The sequence below is a fragment of the Sarcophilus harrisii genome, chromosome 3, assembly GCF_902635505.1.
Source record: "Sarcophilus harrisii chromosome 3, mSarHar1.11, whole genome shotgun sequence".
Classification (NCBI taxonomy): Eukaryota; Metazoa; Chordata; class Mammalia; order Dasyuromorphia; family Dasyuridae; genus Sarcophilus; species Sarcophilus harrisii.
In genome coordinates this window covers 427,842,369-427,863,050 of record NC_045428.1, presented here as the reverse complement: position 1 = coordinate 427,863,050, position 20,682 = coordinate 427,842,369, and the positions used below count along the sequence as shown (strand labels likewise).

The following is a 20,682-nucleotide window of genomic DNA, read 5'->3' as shown; positions in this document are numbered from 1 at the left end:
GAGGAAAAATCTCAACTATCTAGCTCTAATTTCTTAGCAACTACTTGCTGGTCAATTCTGTGTAGACCTAATGCCCTCCCCACTAGTTCATTACTGTTCAGGCTTTTCCAGTTGAGAGAGAACTTAAAGGTGCAAAATTTAAGTGTTAGCCTGGTGATTAGATTTATATCTTCTGTTATTTTTCTTTGACATGTAGCAAAGATCTAAGTTTCTTGAGGGAAGGGACTTTCTACTTGCCATTCTGCTTGTCCACAACTCTAAGCCCAGTTCTTGGTCTTGATCAGCCAAGCTAAGTTTGGAAAGGCTTATCGATAGAAAGCTGGTCTTTATGTGAAGTTTCTTTACTACAGTAATTCTAAATAACATTTATTGTACTGATATGTGAACTGAAATAAACTGTTGTACTGATAAAATCATATATCCACTGAAACAAAGAGTTGTCATCTGCATCGGTGGAGGGAATATCCAAATGGATGAGACAAAAAATCCTTCAAGTATTCAAGTATTTGGTTCCACTATGAAGTTTGTTTGAAATGTGAATTTATTCACAATGTGACAGACAAATTAGGGAATAATTTGAATATAATGCAAGTTTATTAGTGCATGATTTCCTCAGCAAGAAAAAGAATACCATACCCAGCTTAATCAAGCACAAAATACACCCACCTTAAACATCTCCATCTTCCTCAATTCATTGCCTGTATCATCCTGAGAGGTTGGAAGAATACTTGATAATAATTCACAAACTATAACTCTTTAAATGCCCATTTCAACAAGCAAATTTCCCATCTTTTGCAAGGTAAAGTGAAATTTTTATTTTATATTTTTTGGTGAAGGAAGAGCTGTGGGCAGAAGGCAGCTGGCCTGAACCCCAAAGTGTACCCCTAAAAACTGAGTTTTCATTCCCTAGTTATTACCCAGATAGGTTGTCCTTCCTTAACCTTGCCAGGCTGGGAGCCATGAGAACTAGGGTGTGGGTTAAGCAGAGTCTAACATTGCTAACAACGTTTATTTTAATTATAGCATTTTATATGCTATTTATTATAGCATATAAATTTATTTATATGCCGCCATTTATTATAACATTTATGTGTTTCTTAACCATTCAAAAAATGTGCGTGTATATTTGCTTGTACAAATATAAATATATTTTAATTGTATTACAGTAATATATTATGAATGGATCTGTCATATGATAGCATGATTGACAATATAGGACATAGTAATAGAGTTACCATGGTAAGGAAAAAAAAGAACGGAACAGTAGGTGAACAACGGCTAGTGCTATGATGATAAAGGGTAGGATGAAGTGGAAGGCAAAGAATCGTGTGAGTGTTGCTTTGTCTACTGCGAATCCCCCTCAAATTCATTCTGCTAAAGTGGTGCCGATATAGGGGATAGCGGATAGTAGGTTGGTAATTACAGTGGTACCTCAGAATGATATTTGGCCTCAAGGAATAATGTATTGTACAAATGCTGTAGCTATGACAGTGAGAAGCAGAATAACGCCGATATTTCATGTTTCTTTGTAAAGATAGGATCCGAAGTAAATCCCTCGCCTACATGTAGGAATTTGCTATAGTCTTATTTGCATTATAATAATTATGTTAAAGTTCTTGATTTATCTTCTCAAGCACAATAAAAACTCTCTGAGGAATGAGACCCAACTCATTCATCTTAATTTCTTTGGCCAACTATAATGTCTCACACATATAAAAGGTGCTTAACATATGGTTTTGAATGAAAAGACAATTAGTAGCAAAATAGAAGCAATTGTAAAGAGTCACAATTCTGACTGAGAGGGGATTATGGTGGGGCATTTGGTCCAACTTTTGAAATAAAAAATGTTTTTTTAGTTCACAAAAATATTGCTAGGAAATTTTCTCACTCAGAAATATTTATACATATAATTTCAATTTCCTTACTTCAAAAAAATATTTTTTCAAAAAATTAAATGACAAAAGTTGCTTGGAGCACATACTAAAATGTTTCAGATTTATGAATGTGTATTTTTATGCACCAGTTTCAAATTATGAGCTTTAAAGCAGAGTCAATTCTTTCATCTCTGGGGCATTAATACAGAATCAACTGCCAACCAAGACAGCTTCCCTCCTATAGATCAGAGATTATATATTTGTATATAGCCATAATCAATAATCAGTAGAATTCCCAGAATCCAATAGTCTGCTCATAACCTCAGCTGATCAATAATATTCTCTCCCAATCAAGAAATTAAATTATACAGCAGGGTTGCTAATTTCTAGGAGCATAAAGATAAAACCCAATTCCCATATACTTCTTATTGCTTAAAGGATCTGATTCTTTTGTCTTTGTCAAATAATATGTTTATTATTTTTCTTCTTAGACAAAGATCGTTAAATCAGAAAGCCTAAGTGTATATTAAAAAACTGAAGAACTTTATGGCACAGTGGAAAGAATTTGGAATCTGAGAACCTGGGTTCAAACCCTGACTGCCAATCATACATCATTAAGCCAAAATCATTTAACTTGTCCAGACCTGGTTTTTAATCTAATAAATGAAAGAACCCAGGGAGATGATCTCAGAGGTCTCTTTTGGGTAAAAATATATAATGCTATTACCTAGGAACCTATAATTTATATTCTAAAAGCTTCCAGTTTCCTTGAAGGTGAGAGCATATGTATTAAGTTTAATTCAAGGTGCTTTAAACATAGATACTTTAATGGGCAAAAAATATTTGTTAATGTGAAAAGTTAGATATTCACCTTTTCAAATAAAGAATGTATATCCCAATCATCATTCACTGTGGCTGTATACCTTCTCAGAACTCCCTGGAGCTGACTTTTGTCCCTAAAGTATTTTTCTATCAGTTTCCTTGAATTTACTAAGGAAGACTTTATTACTTTAAGATCAACATTTTTTAAAATGCAGGGATTTTAAGCACCCAGCTTGGATAATTGTATACTGGACTGACCAAGAGAACCACATTGATAGTTTGTGATTTCTAAGTTTATAATTGAAAAAGATTTTACAGCTCTCGAAGTCCTCAAAAAGCAATGGTAATGTGGTACATCATCTTTCATGATGTTTAAAAGGACTTTATGGGATGTAAGTTTGTATTCTGAATTAACTTGAACTTTTTGGATTTAACTATCTTGAACTGCTGAAGTGAAAAACTCATTGCTTCCTAAGAAGTCTGTGTGGGAAGAGAACTGAAGGCTTAAGAAATTAGTATGCTATCTTTTGCTGAGCATACCTGCGGTTTTAAAACATGAAAGCCAAATCTAGTTTTGTGATGTCTGACAACTCAATTCTTTTCTCCAGGACATGTAAAATGAGAGAATGGACAAGATAATACCTTTTCACTTTTCCCTTCAAACTCTAAATAAATTTCTAATTTAATAATGCAGATAAAAGTCCAGAGAAATTAAAATGATCTGCAGTAGATATCTCAAATGTAAATTGAATGTATGAGTTAAGCAGTGGCAAGATGACACAGTGGCTAGAGCAATGGACTTGGATTTAAGAATCCTAAATCCTGCTTCACATATTTATTAGCTGTGTGATTCTGGGCAAGTCATTCAGTTTTTCAGTTGTAAAAATGAAGATAATAGTATCTACCTCCATATTTACAAAATGCTTTGCTAACTTTTATAGTATTTCATCAACTTACAGAACTGCTAACTACAATAATCTGATTATTTACTTCAGAGTTTGAAATACAGTTTACATATTCTTTCCTTTCTACCTTTCTATCACCATTACTAAATAATATCTCTTTGAAAAAGGAAAAATTTAACACAGGAATACATTATAAATAATTAAAATAACCATATGTAAACATTTACTATTAAAAGGATCTCCACACCTTTCAAATATAGCTGGTTTTGTTTTTGTTTGTTTGTTTGTTTTGCTGAGGCAGTTAGGGTTAAGTGACTTGTCCAGGGTCTCACAGTAAATATAGCTGTTTTAATTATTTTTATTATCAATGCTGTTTAATTTTGTTACTTCTTATTCTCTTAATTGGTGTGTGATTATAAATCATACTCAGATTTTCTACAAACCATATTTAAGGAGGCAGAAAACTATACTCTATATGTTAAGACATAATTAATCTGAAGAAAGATACAAAAGGATACATAAATTCAAAAGAGGGGCTTGGAAGCAAGTAAATCACCTAAGAATTTGAAGGGATTAAAAGTTAGGGATACATATAAAATCTGAATTTCTATTAGGAATATGTGATCACTTCATCACAGAATTTATGATAAAGGAGAGGAAAAGTAGGCATTTCTCAAAGAAAATATATACTAAATATATGAGAAAATATACATTAAACAACACAGAAAGAATAAGTAGAATCAAACAGGTTAGTGTGCAGCAGGAAATCAGCAAAAATCCAAACAGCTTCTGATAAAGTAAAATGAGAGAAGTTAGTGAATGAAACCAGTATAGAGTATGGGGAAAAAAAAAAAAAAAAAACTTTTAGTGACATCTGAAACCAGGCCAAATCATTGATGATATTAAAGTATAGTAAAGCCCCATTTATGTATGTATGTGTATATATACATATACATATATATGTGCACTAACAAATAACTGTAAAAAGCTGGAAAGGCTTTATTTTAACAAAAAAGGAAAAAGTCCTTGAGCTAAAACTTGAAGGGAAATGGTTTCTGATAAGTAGAGGTGGAGACCCTTTAGGAATGGCTAGCAAATCATTGCAGCATAAGATTTGAGTGTTATGTATTAAGATCATAGATTAAGAAATGAAAGGGGTCTTACAGATAATGTACTCCAATTTCCTCATTTTACAGATGAGGAAATTAAGTCCCAGGCAGGTTAAGTGACCAATCATTTGAATTCAGTTTCTCGGAAGCCAAATCCTGTTCCTTTCCACTACACTATCCTGCTAATAGATAAGATTGCTTACACTATAGATTTTAAGATGTAGAATGATGTAAAACAAGTTTAGGAAAGTAGAGACTTAAATACCAAACAAGTAGTTTGAATACATCTACTAATAACATTTGGATGTTCTGTGGGTTAGCTTTGATGAACTATTCTTTTGTTTCTTAAAAAAACAAAACAAAACAACAACAACAAAAAAAAAAAAAAAAACAAGGGATAGTAGCATGATATATTTAGAAACTGAGGTAGTATGAAAGACAAAGAATTTTAAAATAAAAAAAATTGAGAATTGACTTTTTTTTTCTAATGACAATAGCTTCCCCTGAAAGTAGAAACAGTCACACGGTCTTCTGAAATGTTCATGTTAGATGTGTGGAAAATGGATTATAAAAAAAGAGAAGAGATAAGACCAAAGAGATTATTGTAACATTCTGGCAAGTGGTGATGAGGGTTTGAACTGGAGGGATGGGGAGGAAAAAGTGTCCGAGAAGAGAGAAAGACAGAAGGAGATGTTCTGAGATATCACCAAGACTTGGGAACCCACTGGAGACTCGGGGGAAGAAGGTAGTAGGATAACTACAGGACTGAGAACCTGGAAGAAAGGAAAGAGACAAACATTATAAACTTCCTACTCCATTCCACATGTTGCATTAAGTGTTTTACAAATATTATCTCATTTGATCCTTATGATGACCCTTGGAGGTGGGTATTATTTTTAACTTCAATTTACAACTGAGGAAACTGAGGTACACAGAAGTTAAGTGACTTGTGCAAGGTCATACAATCAGTGAGAATCTGAAGCTGAATTTGAACTCAGACCTTCTTGACTCTAGGCTCAGTGCTCTGTCTTCTGCATCATCCAGTTGCCCCTAACTTGGGTGACTGCAAAGATGGCACTAAACACTCCCTGGAGCATCTGCTCAGTGCCAGGGACTGCATTAGGTGCTGAGGATCCTGAAGCAAAAATGGAAGAGTCCTTGTCCTCAAAGAGCTTACATTCTAGAGAGACAGACTTAGACACACGTATATGTGTGTGTGTATATATGTGTGTATATATATATATATATGTATATATATATATATATATATATATATTCCCACATACATATAAATTTGGATAGACAGATAGATAGGGATGCCTTGGTAGGAAGTGATTTCTTCTCATTAGGGCGACTGTAGGCAGGTAGTCTAGAAAAGATTCTTGACCAGTGGAAATGGTTCTCTGAGGTTATTTCCAATATGGATTCTATGAAACTCAGAATTCCTGGCAGCCAAGTAGACCAAGAAATCCAATTCCAGTGATCTTGTCTCTACAGCTCCTCATCAAAATCATTTTCCTACTCCCTTAGTTTCTTTTTAAGAAAAATGTTTATATTCATCCATAAACCATTCTTCCTATCTATCCCTTTGATTCTTCTTTAAGAAGGAAACTTAACCTTGTTTGTATTCATGGTCTACATGGAAAGCAAAGGTAAAATGATTCTTAAAATACGATCTTTAGGGTTATTAAAATACTAAAAATTAATAATTGTTGAAGAGGCAGTCATTTGAACACATTCATAAGTGATCAACATTTAGGGCTAAGAGGGACAGTAAAATTCACTTGGTCCCAAATTCTTTTTATTTCCAACTCTAAAAGCTTCTATTATTCTATGACTATTATGAGAAAAACTTTCTTTACAAAGTTTACAATGCAGTACTAAATGAATGAATATTCCTTTTCCTTTTACAAATAATAGTTTAAAAAAAACTGAGTTTAAAAAAAGTATTTTATATGGTCAACATTTAAGGCTAAAAGGAACAATAAAGTTCACTTGGACCCAAATTCCCATTTTTATTTCCAACTCTAAAAACTTCTATTATTCTATGACTATTATTACAAAAAAAAAATTTCTTTCTTTACAAAGTATACAACGAAGTACTAAATGAATGAATATCCCCTTTTCCTTTTATGCATAATAGTTTTTTTTAAAGAATACAGAAACTCCACATTTTATATGGTAACAAGTCTTAAATCTGTCAACGTGGAACCTATTGGCATGAAGTTGTAAGAATTTAAATTATCAGCCTACCTACATCATAACCTTGCACTTTATATAAACTGGTTCAAACTAATTGAATGTTCTTGTATCTCTGAGCTTTTTCTTAGTTGATTCCCTAGGCAAGAAAAGCTCTATTGGAGATAAAATTTTCTAACTCTTTGATAAGAATGTCAAGTGACTTAGTAGTGGTCTTGATGTGGTTTGGGGCTATGCTGCTGACCTTCTGAACTTTCTCTACCCCCACCAAATTCAATATACCCCCCAGATTTTACCCATTGGACAGCCCTGTGGCTGTGTCTGACTCTTGATCCAGCTCCTACCCACTGAGTCACCAAGCTAACCTGATGAGATTATAGAGTGTGAACCTTTATCTGTCTTTTTCCTTTGCTGAGAGGATACAGGGGACTCCTGAATAGTTCTCAGTGATCAGGTCCTCCTTAAATATGATGTACTGCTGAGAAGCCGGGGAGACAGAACCTTCTCCCTGATGGGCTGGTTCTCCCTGCTGACTTTCTGGACTTTCTCTATGCCCTTATAAAATTTTCAGTTCAGTTTTCTGGATATGCTCCCTTGTTAGAATGTAAGCTCTTTAACAGCAGGGATGCTTTCTCTCTGCTTGTATTTGTATTCTCAACATGGTACCTGGAACATAAAATGCCTGTTGATAACCAGCTTACCTGACTTTGGACGAAGTCTAAATAAATACCATTAGAAAGGCTTCCTTATGGCTTCCCAGTCAAAATTCATCACAATTAAAGATCCTATTCATCTTGGCTATCAGAAAACATCTTTGATATTCTTAAGATTTTTCCCCAAAACTTTTCTTGCTTCATTCAGAAAGCAGTTTAGGTTGCTATGACAGCAAAAGAAAAGGTAGGAGGAAGAGCTATCTTTTTTGCTGCTCCTAAAAAGATCTTACCCAAAAGGCAAGAGAGTTCTATAATTAGATAGGATCATATCACTTCCATCTTTTTAAATGATCATTGGAAAATCACATTATAAATTTCTTTCCAAAAGAGAAATAAGGGTTTCTATGACCTTCCAAGGTGGCCATGCTTTATCCTAGACTATCACTGGGAAATCTAAAAGGAATGTGCAGGATACTGCTGTGATAAGGTTAAGTTGACCTAGTGCAGGGGCACCAGCCAACTTTAAACTTCCCTTGTGGTATAAATCCCTAGGATATCCCCACACGGATCCTCTTACCTAAGTCCAGGAGGCCTTAGCCTGGCCAGTTCAACCTGGGGGCCCCAGTCTGTGTATGTATTTTGTGAGAAGAGTTTGCAATACTTGTTTAGGTTGGCTTCATAGGAGCTCCCTGGTAGTTTCAAGGTACCACAGATATGTCTCTAGAAAACTAGCTCAGTCCAGATCTCCTGAAGGGAATTAGACCCATAGGAAATAGCCTTAGGGCAGGTCATCCCTTCAATCCTTGGTTCTGTTCTCTGGAACTGTCCTGTGCCAGCCCACAGAGCTTTAAGGTAGAACAAGAATAATGAGACTGCTCTAAATAATATCAACAATAACTACCATTTGGAATTTATATAGTGCTTTAATCCCTGCTTTCATCCCAGAACTTCTCCAAATAAAAATAACACATTAATAGGATATCAACCCTCTTTTCTCCCTCCCAAAAAAGGCAAGTTCACTTCACAGCCAACGTGACCTATAAACATCGGCCTACAGACAGATTCCATATGCTGGGATATTGGAAGCACAATTGTTATAATCAAGGGGCAGTGACAACTAAATAGCTCAATGCTAAATGTGCCCAAGGACATTAAGATTTAATGTATGAATAATATATTATAAAGGTACATTTTATCTCATTTTATTTATTCTGTTTTTAGTTTATAAATGCTACCCTGGAATAGCTACTGGATTTAAAGAAGTACTAATGTAAGCAACTAATTTCCCCACCTAATTATTTTTTTACTTTTTAAAGTAGAATAGATTACTTATATAAAAGCACAGGAAACAAATGTTTTTTTTTATAATCAAAAAATATCCTGTTATACTTTTACTCATCTTTTTAAAAATTACCTAATTAATTTGATAGCTTCTAGTTCCTCTGTAGTTGGCAATGAATTCATCTTCAGGAAAATCATGTTGAATGTGAAATCATCCAAAAAGACCGCAGCACTCTTCACATCACTAATGGTGATTGTGATTTCAGCTGTATTTGAAAATAATCTCTGTATAATTTCAGCCAGGTTCCCAACAGCAACATCTCCAACTAATAAGAGGTCAATTTCTGCCTATAGGAGATGGGGGGTGGGATGGGGGAAAGTACAACCATCAGATAATTAGTATGAAGTCTGAGAGAAGATTTATAGCTGTCAAAGAAAAATAAATGATGCAAATAACCAGACTTCATTAAATTAGCATAGTTTGTATTATTCCTGATAATTTCTCCAATAAAGACTGGGTAGTTGTTTTGCAATAGTCTACTTTTCATAGAATCACTAAGTTGGGAAGGATCTAGTTACTTATTTATCTATCCTATATCTGTTAGAAACTGTGTATGCTGTCTATCCACCAGACAGGCTAGTCCATGGATCCTCAGAAGATTCTTTGACTGAGGGTATTATATGTACACAGTATCAGAAAGGGGAAGGGGAGTTATACATAACTACCCTCCCCCCAGAGACACATTTTAAGCTATGAAGGAGGCTTATAACCAAGGGCTGCTAGGTGGCCCAGTGGATAAAATCCTGAGTTTGGAACCAGAAAGACTCATCTTCAAAAGTTTAAATCTGGCTTCAGTCACTTAGTAGTTCATGACCCTGGGAAAGTCAAGTAAATTCAGTTTCCTCATCTGTAAAAAGGAAATGGCAAACCATTCTAGTATCTTTGCCTCCCTCCCCCCAAAAAATATAGTCATGAAGAGCTGGACACAACTAAACAACAAAGCATGACCTCAAATTTTGTTTTCTCCAGGGTAAACATCCCCACTTGCTTTAAATAGTTCTGAGACTAAATATACTTGAGATCTTTCACATTCTAGTCAGTTTTCTGGGATATTGTCCAGCCTATCAATATTCTCCCTAAATGTGGCACCTAGAACAAGAGAATCTACATAAAGGTTACCTAGGGCAGAAAGCAGCAGGATAATTATATATTATTCAAGATCCCAAGTCTGATTAAATTTGGAGGAGGAAAGTAGGGGGAAAGGAGGCAATAGATGATACCATAAATAGGAATAAGGAAGACTGGATGTGCTAAAAATATATATTCACAAAACAATTCTCCACTCCTTGAGAATACTGCAGTTAACGTAGATTCCCATTTAGAGATCAAGATCAAAGTTCAAACACTGCCACTGATGCTCACAGTCATGCAAGCTTAGGCAAAAAGCTTCAGATCTCTTCACAATACCACCTTCAGTTATCTATAAAATGAGGGAGCTGGAGTAGCTGGCTTCTGAAGTCCATTCCAAATCTAGATCTAGATTTAAGCAGGGGTGAGCTTGTCCAGTTTAAAAACAACCAAACAATCACCACCAAAAAAAAAAAAAAAAAAAATCAAATCTTCCATGCTGCTGGATAGTAGAACTGGAATGGTGTACTTCTAACTGAGCAAGATGGAGAGATCAAGTTTTAGAAATAACCTCCACTCCAAATAACAAAACAAAGTAGAAAGAATCTAGACCAATGCCTACTTGTAAAATGTGCTTCTGAAATACTTGTTGAATGAAAATGAAACTATAGTATAATGGGGCTTTTCACATGCCCAGATTGCCTAAGATGAAGACACTCATATGGGAGACAGCAGGAATCTGCTCTTGGGAGGAGACATTTGTGTTACACTGCAATATGGGTGGAAACAGCCTCTTTTCTTCAGCTGCATCATTATAAACACCATAGTAAAAACAGCCCATCACTTGGGGAATGAACAAGTTGTGGTATACTTCCATGAAATACAAGAAATAATGAGCTTGAATGGTCTTAGAAAAACAGACTTGCACAAAATGACGAAGAACAAAATGAGCAGAACCAAAAGAATGCTGTATCCAGTAACAGCAATATTGCTTTAAGAACAACATGGAGTGAATAGGTTATTTTAAATATTAAAAATACTCAATTTAACTACAAAAGATGCTATATGCACCCAGGGAAAAAAAACTGATAAATGGAAGTTATATTTATAATGATTTTACATACATGTATATGTACATGTCATATATACACAACATATACATAAATGCATTATGTATACACACATACACTATAGGTGTGTGTATACAGACATAAGTACATACATATATGTGTGTATATACACCTATAAACACAGACATATACAAATTTACATCTACTAGTAGCCAGAGAGAATGGGGGAAAAAAAGAAATTAACGTGATAATTTTTATTATATATTTAAAAGGAATAGCAAGTTAAACATAATAGATTTGCAGTTTCACATGCAATCATCTATTTTATTATGCTGTGTTTGGAAATGCTTATTTTATTCTAGAAATGAAAATTAAATAAAAATTTAAAAACCATACCAGATTATAACACTTGCCAGCAGTAGTCAAGGAAGGTAAAGGTTCTGTTCACCCAAACTACAGAAATTAACATTGAGTTAAGTGTGGGGAAAAGATTACCTTCTCCCCAGGCCTTTTAAATGTAGCAGAAGAAGCAAATTTGGGATTTTAGTCTGTTTCACTTGTCTTTTTCAATTCTAGATGGAGATTTCCCAGGGAGTTCTCTCGAATCATGGCATCCTTGGAAAACAGGATTGTGGACTGTGTTGCTGCCTTGGAAGCTTAGATGCTAGGATGGAAGCCCAGGAGAACTTTGGACTTGTAACTTGGTAAGACCATGCTCTAGGAATTGAGTTAAGCTATGAACTATTCCTTCTTCCTTCCCCAGATGTTGGAAGTGTTCTTGCTATACTCCTGAAATAACTTTTCCTTTGTAAAAGCTGATCTGTCAAGTGGTTAAGGGGAACTGGTTTCAGGAGAGCCCCATAACTGAATAAGCACAACTGGGAGGGGCTTGAGATTGGCAGAGTTTAGTTAGGTTCTTCCAAACCCCCTTAATGGTCCAGGAAAACTCTGGGGAAGGGAAGAAATATAACACACCTGGTCTTTGAGCAATGCTACATTAGTAACTGGAGAAAAAGAACTAAAATGCTAATGGTGCAGTCAAATAAAAGTGAGAATGAATGAATAGGATTCTGGGAAGACGATGGAGTAGGTCAGTTTCAAGCTCTCCCTACAAACAGAAAAAAAATGTGTGGCTCAGGGCAAATACAGACTACTGATGAAAAGCAGAGATTTGGGGCAGAATTAGGGCCTTCAGGGAACAACCCAAGAAGATTTGAATAAAGAATGCAGGTGGAGGATTAAGCAGTATGAAGTGTAAACACCTCCAAACTTGCTCCACAGAAATGGCTAATGGGACCCTTGGGGTGAGCTGGGTTTGGTTGGAATCTCAACAGGAAGCATAGGAATTTTTACCTCCAGGATGGACCTCGAGTAGAGTCCAGGGTCTAAGTCTGGGAAGTCTGAGGGAACCTCTGCTGATTGGGAACACCAGGCCAAGCTGAGCTGCAGAGAGAGGGCCCTGGGTGAAGAGGAGGCAGCACAGCCGGTGAGGGCAGAGGCAGCGGGAAGGAAGGGATGCTGCTGGCTGCGGGCACTCTCAGAGGCCAGAGCTACAGGCATCACCCCCTCACCACACAATTAGAGCTATTTACACGAATACTTCTCATTTAAAAAAAAAAAAAAGGAACATGCTAACAGAATAGATTCAGCCATTCTCCCAGGTGATTTCATTGGAATTTTTAAAAGTGAATTGAAAATTCAAGCCTTAAGGTTTTTTGGCTCTTGCCTAACAACAGGCATTCCACCTGTTTGTAACAAAGCAAAGAATCCAACCATAAAAACTTACTATGAGAGAAAGGAAGGTCGGGTTCATCTTCAGAGGACACCGAAGTAAGTAAGTAAGTAAGTAAATAAATAAATAAATAAGAAAAAAAAAAAGTTTCCTACCCCACAGAGTAATGTTAAATGAATCCTTGCCCAGAGAAAATGTATAGAATAGCTCGAAAAAACTTTAAAAATTTAATGAGAGATTGAGAAAAGAAACTTTAAAAAAAAAAAAAAAGAAAAGAAAAGAAAAACCGAAGAAAAATAAAAAGATTATGGAAAAAAGTTAATCAACTAGAAAAGAGTCTTAAAGAAGAAAATAACTCTTTGGAAATTAGAATTGGACAAGTGAAGCTATAACAGAGCAAGAAATAGCAAAAAAACAAAATATAAAGAATGAAAAAAGAGAACAGAATGCAAAACAGTTTATAAGAAAAACAACAGCTCAAGAGAAAATCTAAGAATTGGACTATCTAAAACTGTGATCAAAAAAAGAACCTTGACAAGACAATGCAAGAAATAATTCAAGAAAATTGTCCTGAAGTGATAGAACATAAGGGGAAAGTAGAAATAAAAAAATATTCACTTATAACCATTCCAAAGAGATCCTTTGTGGAAAACAGATTATTGCCAAATTTTGAACCCCCCAGATCAAAGAAATTTTTGCAAGAAAAAAGAAAAAAAAAAAAAAAAAACAATTAAAATATGCTGGAGCTAGAATTGTACAGGATTTATCAGCAGTCACAATAAAAGACTGCTGGTCCCAGAATCAGATATGCTAGCAATTAAAAGAAAACTAAGCCTGTGGCCAAAAATATCATATCCAGCAAAATTATCCATAATATTGAATGAAAAAAAAAAAATGGACTTCCAATGAACTTTCAGATTTTCAGGACTTTGTTTCAACCAAATCCTAACTTTACAGAATATTTTACATATAAGAGCTAATATTTGAGATTAGTTTCATGGACAAATTATTTGTTTTCTGGATGAAAATGTATATCATATGTTTAAGATTGACATCAATAATTGTTTAGCTCAAAAGAAAGATTGGGGTAGTTGAGTATGATCTGATTCTAAAAAAGCAAAACTATCTAGAACAAGGTAAAAATAATAATGTTATACAAATGAGGTCCAGAGGAAGAACAGACACAGAGGTGAGGAAGGGGGGGGTACCCCAGCCGAGGAGGGCTTGTAGCTCAGAAAACCTACTCATATGGAAATGGGTTAAATAGCAATACTACATATGTACCACAAAGGGTACAGCCCCCTCCAAATTAAGAAATAAAGGGGGAGAGACTAGGATAAGTGGGATATACAAGGATGTGTAAATTTATGGCAATGGGACAAGTGTGTAGACTAATATGCGAGGGATAAAGGACAAGGTGGTGTTCAGAAGAGTGTGTAGTTATAGTAGTGGGATAAGATATGGAGATTAACAGGAAAGGGCTAAAGGGGATGGGGGGGGATCGGTGGTGTAGGTGGGGTACAGAAGGGTGTTTTAGATTAACAGGAGATAAGATGTGCAGATTAATGGAATTGGGAAGAAGAGCAAAGGAAAAGGTAGGGGGAGAAGGTAAGGGAGGGATCCATGGGTGGAGGGATCCATGGGTGGGGGGAAGTTAACTAATTACAAGGCAAATTAAGAAGCAAAATTAAAGTAGAAGAGTTATCAGGGATAGGAAATAAGAGATATACACAAACATTATGACTTGGATCAGATGTAGAATTTATTAGGGAAAAAAAAGCAGCACTTAGTCATTATTGATCTAGACAAAGTCAAACAGAGTTAATCAGGAAAAAAATCTACAGTATTAATCAGCCATATTAATATTGATTTAGATGCATGTTTACATATAGGTAAATGTGTATGTCTGTATGTGTGTGTGTATATATACATATATACTATATATATATATATACACACACATACTTGACTATATAGGAGTATGTGTATATATGTATATGTGTGGGTAAGTGGATGGATATAAATATATGCGTTACATATATTTACACCCATCTACTTACCCACACATATATAGCCACATGGACATCCCTACACATGTACATATATCCATATACAAACTCCTCTCTAGTCAGACAAATATATATCTGTGTGTGTATATATGTGTGTGTGTGTATCACACACACACACTATATATATATATATATATATATATATATATATATATATAGGTACTTCACTGTAGCCTCCTTGGGGGAGATTGGAGCATAGAAGGGGAAAAAAAAGAATAACCTATAAGGAAGCAAAGGAAAGATGAACATTCAAGAATATAATCTCTTCTATTATTATATATGCTTTCTTAAAATGAAAATTTATTGTTATATATTTTGAATCCTCCATGATGTTCTGCTGAGCATATGACAATGTTCTGCTTTGTTGTTGTTTTTTTTAATCTTCCTTTTCTAATCTTTCTTTTTCTGTTCTGTTTTTTCTTATGTATTCAATTCAATTAAAAAAAGAAAAAAAGAAAGTAGTTTTCATAAATAAATGAATGAATAAGCAAATAAATGAAACATAAATAAGAGGATCTTAAGAAATGAAGAAAATTTTAAGGTAAAAACCAGTTCCCAAGAATCACTATAAGAGTTTTTCCCCCTCCTTTTACCCTTATCTTAAAATATTATTACTATAATGACAGGCTTTACACAATTTATTTCACCTGTCATTTTGAAAGGGAAAAATCTCTTCAAAAGAAACCACAGCAGATTGGGCAAGGAAGACATGGATAAGGACTGACAAGTGGTCCAAAAGGGTTAAAATACATAATAGGAATATATCCAGGGGAGATTTATAAAATTAAGCTGAAAATATATGGTGATGTCAGAATGTGAGTAGATGAAGAACCATGACCTTAGTGGATTATAAATTACCTTTGTAAGGTTTTGAGCAATGGAGTCACCTGGACAGATAAAATGACTCCACAATAATAAATAATCTCAATTATACAAGTCAGAACAGATATTGAAGAAGACATTCCAATCTCAACAAGAGAAATTCAGTGGAATGGGAGGAGAAGGGATGGAATTCAGAGTATAAGGAAATGTGGAGGTAGTAGGTGATCAAAAAGTGCTGATATTGAGTATAAACTGTTCTTAGAATTTGTCAATCAGTGGAAAAAAGAATGCATCTGCTTGACAAGTGATGGAATCAAGGGAAGAATCTTATTTCTTATCACCTAAATTGTTATAAAATCTCCCAATTGGTTTTTCTATCTTCAATTGATCCCATTTTATATCTATCCATATTATTTTAATCTTCCTATGCACTGTTATGATTGGGTCACTCCTCTCAAATCCCTCAAAAAACTGTCAAAGTTTAAAATCCCTCCACAAAAAAGAAGGAAGGAAAAAAAAAAAAGAGGAAAGAAAAGAAACCACAGCTGTTTACTGTTTTATTAGGAAGCTTGATGTTTTTCTCCTGACAACATTAAAAACCTAAAAAATCAAGGCACCTATTCTTCTTGAATGACTTATGTTTTCACTGAATCAAAGTAATGATGTTCTTTAACACAATGTAACACAACTACTCTCCTGGAAACAGCGATCATTCAAGAGATTTTGATATCTTCTGGATACCTATTATTTGTTAAGTAGTAGTTAATTTTTATATCTCAAAAGATTTCTGGCCACTAATTTTGATAATGTATTTTATTTAGATAAATTTAGAGGAAAACAAATTTAGAGCAAGTTTCTGTTTAATGTAGTTTTCTGATGCTATTCAGAAACCCAAAACTACATCTTTGGTGACCAAGATCCCAAACTATCTATTTGTAAAGGATTTTTAGGAAGCTTATAATCTGGAAACAGTCTCTTCAGTGAAGGAAAAAGAAAAATGAATCAGTAAATAGCTTTCTTCTAAATCATAAAAGTGAAAGCATGACTTATGCTACTAGCCTTTTACCAAAATAGTATAGCATTAAGACAGCTCTACAGAAAACTATGTCAGAATGGGAAATAGTTTAGCTAAAATCAGGAAGTCACACCCTTCAAGGAATGATAGGGAAGTCCAGCTATTTCTAAGGACTCGTGTGTGAATTTATCTACTAATGCATTTTTCTTTGTTAGAAATAAAATATGACCAGCCTTCAGTTCATAGGAACTTTAGTTAGGAGGCTAGCATTCTATTCTTAGATCTGATGAAATCACCAACCCTCTTGAGTCTTAATTGCTGTGATTTTAATGTTAAATGAAGAAAACTGAACCTGTAAAGTAAAAGGATTTAAGAGTAAACCAAAGAAACTCTTCTTGAGGTCTCTGATTCAGAGATAGAGGAGTCTCCATCAATACATAATCATGAAAAACAGTTCTTTATCCAGTTACTCTATTTAGGCTAGGGCTTTTAACCTAGGGTCCAAAAATTTGCTTTTAAAAATATTTTAATAACTATATTTCAATATAAGTGATTTTCTTTCCCAGTCCTATGCATTTTATTTTATGCAGTTAAAAACAATATTCTGAGAAGAGGTGTGTAGTAGGGCTTTTCCAGATTGCCAACTGGAGCCTTGGCAATAACAACAAAAAACCTAAGATTCTCCTGCTTTAAGCATTCCTCCAACTATTTACAGAAGAAGACCCTCTGGAAAGTTAAACATAAATAAAGATTATTAAAATTAAATTATTTGTCTACAGATTAGTTGCAATACAAAGCAAAGATAGGATATTAGCATAGAGGAGCACAAGCTTGCAGCATGTTAGCAGGGGGGCAGGTCTAGATGGTGCCCAAGCCCTACTTTGGAAAGCAGGGTTAATGCATTTGGAGCTTGAAGAAGGCATGAGAGAGTGGCTAGGGTGGGTAAGAAGAAACCTGCTTTACAATTTTTCCTGGGGCTTAACTAAAAGGAAATTGAGTAAAGGAAAGAAATAAACTGAGCATCATTTTCTAGTCATTCATGTTAAATAATCTTCAACTTGTAAAATTTTTATTCAGTTTAAAATGAACTTTTTGGAATTTAAGATTCAAGAGTTAGAATAAGGTCCCCTACTTTATGTCCAAAGACTTAGGATGTAGTGAGTAAACAAACAGCAGAACCCAGGTTTTATTCACTCTAAAACTAATTTTTTTGACTAACCATCCTGTGTCCTCAAGAGTCAGTTTTATTACATCCATGACTATCCTTAGGGAATAGTCAGGGGAGGGGCAGAAATGAGTAAGTAAAAGCAATTTCTAATAAACCTCAGTTTTCTTATCTATAAAATGGGGGATATTACCTATTAAACCCACCTCCCAGGCTGTAGTGGGATAGGAGATAATGCAGAGATTTTATGTAAATATAAATGTCAGTTCTTTTGAAACTAGTAGTCTTTTTTAGAAAGATAACCGAATGCCACAAATCTGCACTTGTGATCAACAGTTACATTTCTGACTTGAACAAAAACAAATCAACTAAATCTGGCGTTGGTATGGTAAGCTAAATGCTTTAAAAAAAAAAAAATCTAAGCACAAAATTCTTTTTTTTCTTATTTTAACACTTCCATTTTCAAATAAAAATTATGAATGCTTTTAAATATAAAATAACCAAGAAATATTCCAGTACTTATTTGGGTTCTGACCCCCATCTAACATGTAGAGCGTACCCTAGCCACTAACATTTTTAAAACACTGGATTGTCATTTGCAATCTGAAGCATACTAAGCCCTTAATTAGTAACAGCAGGTGCAGAAGTGCTTAAAGCAAACTACTCCTGCATTTTACCGAGTTGTTATTTATGTCGTTGTTATCACAACAAACAGCACTGACCCAATCAGTGGCAGCTGCACCACAAAAACCCTTATTCTAAGAGCAAACGCTGGACTCCTGTTTCCTTGGGAGTTAAGGGATTTAAACCACCATGCCTGGAGAAATTTAACCATGCAGCACTTTGCCCAAATACAACAAGGAACACAACTAGGGCTTCAACTTTCTGGAAGACAGAGACTAGTTCTATCTGCTCAGCTACACGGCTTTGGGGTATATAGTGGCAAAATTCATATTTGTTTGGGTATTAAAAGCATATTCCTATACAGTATTAATTCTTTTGAATTTAAATAAGTTTCCTTTGATCTTCAGTTAAGAAAGACCCGCTAACGTGTTCTGTTCAGCTCCCCGTCCCTATCCTCACTGGATTTCCATATTACTTTTAGGAAGTTCATTTTGGCCAAGTTAAAACGTTTAAGAAACAAAGAACAAGCTTTAGGAAGCAATGCATAATACCCTCTCCAAACGTGGAGATTTCATGAAGGACAGGAAGAATATAAAAGCTACCATAACTCGCATGAAGGAACAGCGACACTCTACTTTTTTCTGGTAAAATTCTGGATTCTACTATTCTAATAGTTTAATGTATTACTATGAAAAACTTGGATTAAAACACAGACTATTGCAAGGCTATTTCATACTCTACTCCAATCAGTTATTAACGAGCAGAAAGAGGTAAGCTGTGCACACCATGAGATCCTAGGAAATAAAATAAAATAAAAAAGTTTTAAAACTAAGGGAGTGAAACAAATGGCTTTTAATTGTTGTCCCTTTATTCACGGAAATGGAAGGGCAGGGCACGAGGACTTATAATAAGTCCACCTGTTTCCCCCCTTTTGCGATTCCCTTGTCCTTCCCCCTCATCTGGCCGCTCGGAGCATCGGCGGGCCACACCCCAAGGCCTGGGGGAAATGCGGGGCCGCAGATAACGGCTTTCCGCTCTCTCAGTCTCACCGGCCGCAGGGGGTTTAAACCGGACCGGGGCTTGCCCCGGGGAAGCTGGGTCTCGACCGCACGAGACGGAGGGTGGAGGCTGGCGCGAGCGGCAGCAGCCCCCGCTAAGGCAAGCTTCTGGCTGCGCTGCCCCTTTGCAGCGTCCTCGACGCCCGCGCGCAGAGGGAGCGGGAGCGCCGCTCCGGGGATACCACGGCACCAGGGGCCCGGGCTCGGCCACTTTCCAGACCCCTTACCTTGGCAAAGCCGCCGTAGCGATCAGCGCTTGTAATTGAACCCGCCATGACCTCGCCGCCCACGTGCTGCGGGGGAGCCCAGAGAACGCCGCGGCCCCGCGGGAGCGCAACCTGAGTCTAGGACCACCCAGTCCGGGGCGGAGGCGGCCGCCGCCACCGCCGCCGCTGCTGCTGCATCCGCCGCCGCCGCCGCCGCCGCTGCTGCTGCTCCAGCACGCAAATGGCTCGTGCCTTTGCAGCTGTGCGCCCTCGCCCCGCGCCCGGCCCGGCCTTAAAGTGGCCCGACGGAGCTAGCCCCGGGGCCCTCGCACCTGGCCGCCCGGCCCGAGCTCCGCCATCGGCACGGGCTGGCTGTGCGTGCCGGTGCGGGTGCATGGATTGTGGGATTGCTCGCCCGGGTCTCTCAGGCGGTTTGCTGGAGGCGAGCGGCTTGGGTGCTTTCCTTCCAGCCGGATAGGAGCTTTCGGGGCTCCCGGAGGTGGCGCGCCGCTCTGAGAGCGCCGAGGAGTTTCACAGGGTTCTCCAAAAGTCCTAAAAAAGTCTGAGCATCTTGAGTCTCACTGGAACCTGCGTTTTAGGAAATTCTATTCTATTCATCCCCCCCCCCCCCCCCCCCCCCGCCTTTTATTTTTTCAGCAGAAGAAATTGACACACAGGAGATACATCGGGATAGATACATAGTTAATAGACCCTCTGGGATTTTTTCCCCTTCTATTTTATTTATTGTGATTTCTCTATTGATGGGTAGGGTGAGAGAAATATAATGGGAGGAAGTTCGTTCTTGTCATTTTAGAATTGCAAGAATCCTGAGATCTCACTTGTATACCAAATACCAAAATGTCTTACACACACACTGTCCCGACAGGTGGGCTCTGGGCATGCTTCCCGTAGCTGCTCCATGGTGCCGTAGGTAGCCTGCTGGCAGTGT

The 20,682-nt window shown here is 36.4% G+C and overlaps 1 protein-coding gene across 1 annotated transcript in view; it reads right to left on the bottom strand.

Moving 5' to 3' along the window:
• SOHLH2 (spermatogenesis and oogenesis specific basic helix-loop-helix 2) overlaps window positions 1-19,836 on the bottom strand; it is a 62,170-nt gene extending 42,334 nt beyond the window's left edge. Inside the window, exons 1-2 of the mRNA XM_031960700.1 lie at window positions 19,755-19,836; window positions 8,977-9,191 (exon numbers count right to left, since the gene is read on the bottom strand). Coding sequence (XP_031816560.1) covers window positions 8,977-9,191; window positions 19,755-19,802 — 263 coding nt within the window. The 5' untranslated portion in view covers window positions 19,803-19,836. The remainder of the gene's footprint in view (window positions 1-8,976; window positions 9,192-19,754) is intronic.
• Between the last annotated feature and the right edge of the window lie 846 nt (window positions 19,837-20,682).